General features: G+C 37.2%; 1 protein-coding gene across 1 annotated transcript; it reads right to left on the bottom strand.

Moving 5' to 3' along the window:
- Positions 1-3,999: 3,999 nt before the first annotated feature.
- LOC137938440 (UPF0481 protein At3g47200-like) lies at positions 4,000-6,162 on the bottom strand. The gene is made up of 3 exons (XM_068783398.1): positions 6,108-6,162; positions 6,002-6,014; positions 4,000-5,401 (listed from the first exon to the last, which is right to left on the bottom strand). Exons 1-3 carry the CDS (start codon positions 6,160-6,162, stop codon positions 4,000-4,002), a joined length of 1,470 nt encoding a protein of 489 aa, XP_068639499.1.
- Between the last annotated feature and the right edge of the window lie 395 nt (positions 6,163-6,557).

Genomic DNA, 6,557 nt, shown 5'->3' with positions numbered 1-6,557 from the left:
CTCATGCATCTAAGAAAAATATTTATATCTGATTATGATTATTTCATGGGTCCTTCTACAAGGTTTATTATTTTGGTTCGTGTTACATTACAGCTGTTGCTATTATGTCTCTTTGGATGAGACATTATTATTGAAGAAGAGGTGGCCTCAATACCTTTTCTCATACCATAATTTATTTCTCTAAAAAATATCGTGGTTGGGAGACCATGAGAGTCGGTGCTCAGATTGGGACACCATGATAAATTTGACTCTCATAAATATCACGGTTGGAATACCATGAGAGTCGGTGTTCGAATTGGGATACCATTATAAATAAACCTCCCCCATGTAATTGCTTTTATTACTCCTACCTAGGGGTGGCATTGAACCGAGTTGAGCCCGAACCAGCTTATGTTCGAGCTCGAGCCCAACGAGTTCGAGCCGAGCTCGAGCCTCAACATACATTTAAAACTTTTCAAAAAATATATATCAAATAAAATGTATATAAAATTATGCATACATTTTACATAAGATTGGGCATAACCTATATATATATAATACGTATATAAGATTGGGCATAACCTCTACTTAAAATTGAGCATAATCTATATATATATAATACTTGTATAAAATTCGGCATGACCTCTACTTAAAATTGGGCATAATCAATATATATAATACCTGCATAAACACTCCATAAATTTGTCTATACATTCCATAAACACTCCATGAAATTGTTTATACACTCCGTAAAATAGTCTAAACACTCTATACACTGCATAACATTATAAATAAACTTCATACAATAATCAAACACAACAAAATTAAATGAAATATCACTATCAATTTACAATCACCCAAATAAAAATTATAAATCCTTTAAATAAAATCCTATTACTATTAGAGACATACTAGAAAATTACAAGAAATATTTTAAATTTTTCTTAGGAAAGTTAAATAGACCTCTTATTGCCTTTTCTAAGGAAATAAATAAAAATTAATAATTAATCCAATATATTATTATACTTATCAATAAATTTTTAATCACATAAAATGTCAAACACAAAATTGCTATGAAAATTGCATCATGCTCAAAGTATTATATCATCAACTGTCAAATACTTATTCAAAATTTTTCTATGTGGTTTTCTAACCCATCTTGGCAAGAAAATCTTACTTAGAAAATTATATGATTTTTTAAAAAGAATTTATAATTAGAAAAATATTTTGAAAAAACATGAGGCACTAATGGTCCCTATATTTCTACTAAAAATGTCTTTTCAACATTTATTGAAAAAACCACTAATAGTCTCTAGAAACGTATTTCTACTAAAATATCTTTTCACTTTCTTTAAGAGCCATGATGAAGGGACAAAGAGTTTTTTTATTTCCTTGTTTATGATCTCACATGTAGGGGTGGCTTTGAATAAATTATATATAAAATTATGCAAATATTTTTAAAAAATATAATGATAGGGGAGGTTCAAGATTTAATTTCAATAATGGATTAAAATGCACCAATATTAATCTTTTTTACTCCAATTGTTTTCTAGCTTGTTTTATAATTTTTGAATCCAGCCATAATTTATTATGGCCTCCTTAGTGCTCCTAGATGAAAATTTATATTTTAGGAAAAACTAAAATTTTTTTTGCTATGATACATATTCCCAAATAAACCTTTAAATAAAATCTTATTACTATTAGTGACTTATTAGAAAATTACAAGAAATATTTTAAAATTTTCTTAGGAAAGTTAAATAGTCCTTTTATTGTGTCTTCTAGGGAAATAAATAAAAATTAATAATCAATCTAATATATTATTATACTTATCGATAAATTTTTAATTAAATAAAATATCAAACACAAAATTGCAATAAAAATTATTTCATGCTAAAAGTATTACAACATCAACTGTTAAATACTTATTCAAAAATTTTCTATACAGTTTTCTACCCCATCTTGGTACGAAAATCTTACTTAGAAAATTATATATATTTTTTTTAAAAAAATCAATTTGAAAAATGTTTAAAAAAATGAGACACTAATAGTTTATAGAAACTTATTTCTATAAAATTTATTTTTAACTTTTTCAAGAGGAAAAAGTTTTTTTTCTTTTTTTTTTACTTTATGATCTCGCAAGTACGACGCGCGGAGGAGGGGGGAGATTATTTCTCCCCTAATTTCTCCCCTGAACTTAAGGTTCTGGTTTTTTGTCGAGATGACGCGGAGAGAAGGGGGTTACAGCGCCGGGGAGGACCTATCGTCGGGGATGACGGTTGCGACAGAGGCGGCGACGACGGAAGCGGCGGTGACAGAAGCGACGAAACGGAAACAGAGGCGATGGCGAGGAGAGGAAGAAATCGAACGGATAGCCACAGAGGCAACTGGCGACCAACTGCGACGACGGCAGAGACGGCCGGCAAATAGCTGCGACGGCTGTAGAGGCGGCGACAACAACCGACGGGAGGGGCTCGACGGTGACGAGGGGAGGAAAAATTTTCCCCCCTTGCTCTCGATCCCGCTCCCCTGCTCCCGATCCCAATACCGATCCGACTCACCTCGAGCCGACTCGCGAGCCAACGAATCGAACCTGACTTTGGTCGAGCTTGGCTCGTTAAGGTAAACGAGCCAATTTCGGTGCTCGAGATCTGCCCGAGCTCAATAAATAACGAATCAAACTGAGCCGATACCGAGCCGAACTAGAGCCGCTCGCGAGCCAGCTCGGTTTGAAGCCATCCCTACTCCTACAAGTTGAGAGTCGTTGTCCTGTGGAGGGACACGATGGTGGACACTTTAGATCAATGCCGATAGACACACTAACTATAGAAGATGGAGTGTGCCCTACATCCAGCATTAGGACTGGAGTATGGAGCAATGTCTTACCAGTTAGGAGTAATTTTTACTCTCACTTATATTAAGCCAGCAGAACCTCATGGACAGACGCAACATCGTGAGGGGGAGTGTTGGATGATGAAGGCATATAGGAACATGTGCCATTTTATACAAAAATATTCTATACATCATTTGCAGCAAGCTGGGAGTTCATGTTGTTCTCTCACCCCCAACTTGAGGGGAAGTGTTGGAAGATAGGCCCAAGCTCACACGACCAAAGAAGGCCCACATATCTAAGAGCATTATAAGATGGGTCACACGACCAAGGAAGGCCTACAAGATGGGCCCAAACACATAAGCAGTAGGACTCACCATGATTACCACGAGCTGACATCTTTATCACATAAGTTGGAAGATCAAGAAGGACTCACAAATGCATTTTTATCTTATGGTCACATCATAGAAGAGTTCTAGTTTGAGTTATGTTTGTCTTTTATCGATATCGAGTTATTTAATTATGCTTGGACTTATCTTTAAGTGTTAGAGTTTGGGTGTAATTAGGACAAATATTTTTTTTATTGTAATTCGACTCTACTATCTTCCTCTATTATAAATAGAGGTTCATGTATTCTGATTATAATAAGTAATGAAGACAATGAAGTATTTCTTTTTTCTATAAATTCAACAGGATGAAGTTTTCTCCTCGTCGTACAAGGCAATGATGGGATAGAAAAATAATCAGATTCAGATTCGAGTGCTGCACCTGTGATGAACGATGGTTTGATAGATACTTTCATGTCAGTTTTGCAGGCAAGAGGATCCAACCCATCTTCAGCTCGACACTCAACCGTGTCTCTTCACTTCAAAAATGGAGATTACAGAAGGATTTATGCTGAACGAGGAACTCTACCATACCAATTTGCCATGCCTCTGCTCTATTAACATAACGCTGGTAACAAAACAGGGTGACGATGCTTCTCATTGTCTCCACGGCGAAGAGAAACATCTTATTTATCAGTGGGAAGAGAAACATCTTATTCAGTGAAGTTGAATAACATTGATATTGCAGAGAGAAAACCATTAGAGTTAACACTAACAGCAACCATAAGTTGTTCAAGACCATTCCTTATACACCATCCAAATGGACAACTCATCTTTACACTTCTTGAAGCTTAACAACAAGAGTCTCTACGGAGGTCGAAAATAAGCAAAAGCAGAGAAGAATGTCTGCACAGCAGTGAGGATAAGAAGGAAGATAGCTGCTATAACAGAAAGGATAGTCCAAGGATTACTGAAGTAATCTGTCAACAATTTAGCCCACCATATGTGAAATCTTTTTCTGCAATATCTATTTAAATCTCTGCATAACTGAGGAAGGAAATCATTTTCTTCGCCAATGAAGACAATATTGGTGCCCAAGCCATTAAAAACTGAAGCAACCAGTTCTTCGGATCCCAATGTTTGCTCAATTATTCCATGGTTGTTTAGTATCTCTACATCCTCTGCAGTATTGATAATATAATCCATAAAGATGGCGTAGCTGGTGAAGTATGCCCCTGCAGTAAGATGACATTGCTCCCAAGCTACCATCGTCCGTAACAGAGTTTCAGTGTCGTTGTCAAGACGCAGTTGCGGGATTTCCAGGACACCCTTGTGGAAGGTAATGTTGGAGAATCCAGTAGTGCGTTTCTTTCGAAGCTTTATCCCTGCATCTTGCAGTCTTCTCGCACATGGAATGGGTTCGATGGTCAATATCCGCGAAGATTGACGACGAACAGGAAGTTCAGGCGGTGGGCGCGATGGAATTAGACTCTTTATCTTATTGAAAAAGAGTTGCATAAACCCTAGAGATTCTTGGGGGGTGTTAGTTGGAAGAAGATGGGAGTGAACTAGATGAAGCAGGTGGAGGACTGATCCGGACTCCATTATAGGAGTTCGCCCATTTTTAAACTCTAAAAACTGGTCAAAGAAATGAAGAGAGAGCTCTACTAGAGGAGGGTACCGAGAATCAGGAAGAACCATATCATATAATTTCTGAAGGGCATAAAATGGAACCTGATTGTCAACAAGGAGCATATCTATCCACAAGTCCTGCAGCCCTGCGGAACAAACTTGGTCCACTTGAGGGACGAGTCTGCCTTCATAGAACAGGAGGAGACAGTCAAGAATCTGGCAGCAACTCATCACCAGAGCACACAAACACTTGAAGTCCACCTTGATTATTGCAAGGTGGGACAATCTTATTTGCTCTTTCATCGCGCTCATCGCCAGGACGTACTCCTCGAAAGTTTTGGCCGGGTTCCGGGCGAGGATTGACTGGACATGCGCTGAGATGTGCAGATCATTCAAATTCTGTCTTGGATACGTTGATTCGAAGCTCCAGGCGACGTTGAAATAGGTAGAGCGAACACGGTACTGCTGAGGTTTGACATTGTAAATGATCCTTGGGATAACGTAGATGGAGGTGGCTTCGTTCCGAAAAAACAAGGGTCGGAACCCAACTTTGATATCCTCCAGAAGCTTATTATCGAAATCTTCAACCTCGTTCAATGGATCCTTGGGTGCTTCTGTTTCTGTGGCATCTCGCCACCTGCAACAAATGGGCGCGCGCAATGGTACAATTAGGCAGAAATCGTCAAGATTAAATGACAATAAAGATTTTGGAGACAAAAGGAGTTGCCAGAGTTACCTTTTCCATCTAGAGAAAATATTAGGCATCAAATATCAGTGGAGTCAGCTCCCTTCTTCTGCGGTCTCCGAAGAAACTGAAGAGAAGAATGATGTAATTATTGTCGACGAAGGATAGGACCAAATGGAGGAAAGATTAAGGAGAGATAAAGATGAAAAGGGGTCAGAATCAGGCAACGAAATAAAACTCTACATCAATGTTGCAGACGGTCACCGATTGTTATATTAAATGGCTCCAAATTCATATAAATGACAACTGCGATCGTGATGCCTTCCCGTAGCATCTATAGTCTGAACTCGATATTAAGTTTTAATACGACTCAGAAGTACCAAGTCCTAGTTTAAAACACAAAAGAGCGACCGACGACTGTGATCTAGTTTAAAAATACTCTACCTTCTTTTATGTTGTCGGATGATGGGGACGACGGTAAAACTTCCCCTAGCTAAAGACAAGCTTCTTCCTCCACCTACGTATTTAGAATATAGAGGGAGCTTTGGTCACCCTCCTTTATATTCTAAAACAAAAAACAAAAAACAAAAACAAAAACAAAACAATGAGGGTTCATATCTGAATTCGAGGATGTGATTGAGACTTGTTCATAATTTACTTTCATTGGGTACATCTGGTCTAGTTGACTCATAATACCCTTCCCCACTACTCATTGATTAACGGTTAATTTTATCCCAGCGTTGCTACCTCCAATATACAACTCTTTTTTTATTAATATTCTCTCATAGGAAGAAATCTCAACGAAGGAGCATTAGTATGGTGGAGTCTAAGAGGAGTCTCATAAGAAAAAATTTTGATGGGTATTTCAATTAAAAGGTATTTTAGTTCTTTTAGTTCTTTTTATTTGTCATTTAGTTTGATTATAGTTAGGGATATTATTCTGGGTGTAACTAGGACTTGAGTAGTTTAATTTCAATATCATTCTATGTATTTCCTTTATTATAAATAGATGTCAAATGTACTCAAATTAAACAAATCAATCAATTATTTCTCTTTTCTAGAATTTAACATGGTATCAAAGCAAGTTATGTGATCCTTTTCATATCCG

The sequence above is a fragment of the Aristolochia californica genome, unplaced genomic scaffold (assembly GCF_029961685.1).
Source record: "Aristolochia californica isolate CCGP_79_NKW_82.1479 unplaced genomic scaffold, dmAriCali1.0.hap1 SCAF_8, whole genome shotgun sequence".
NCBI classification, from domain to species: domain Eukaryota; kingdom Viridiplantae; phylum Streptophyta; class Magnoliopsida; order Piperales; family Aristolochiaceae; genus Aristolochia; species Aristolochia californica.
Note: the sequence above shows the minus strand (reverse complement) of the source record. Positions and strands in the feature narration are given on the sequence as shown.

Coding starts and splice junctions, on each gene's coding strand:
- LOC137938440 (XM_068783398.1), bottom strand. CDS start 6,162: ATGAGTAGTGGGGAAGGGTATTATGAGTCAACTAGACCAGATGTACCC.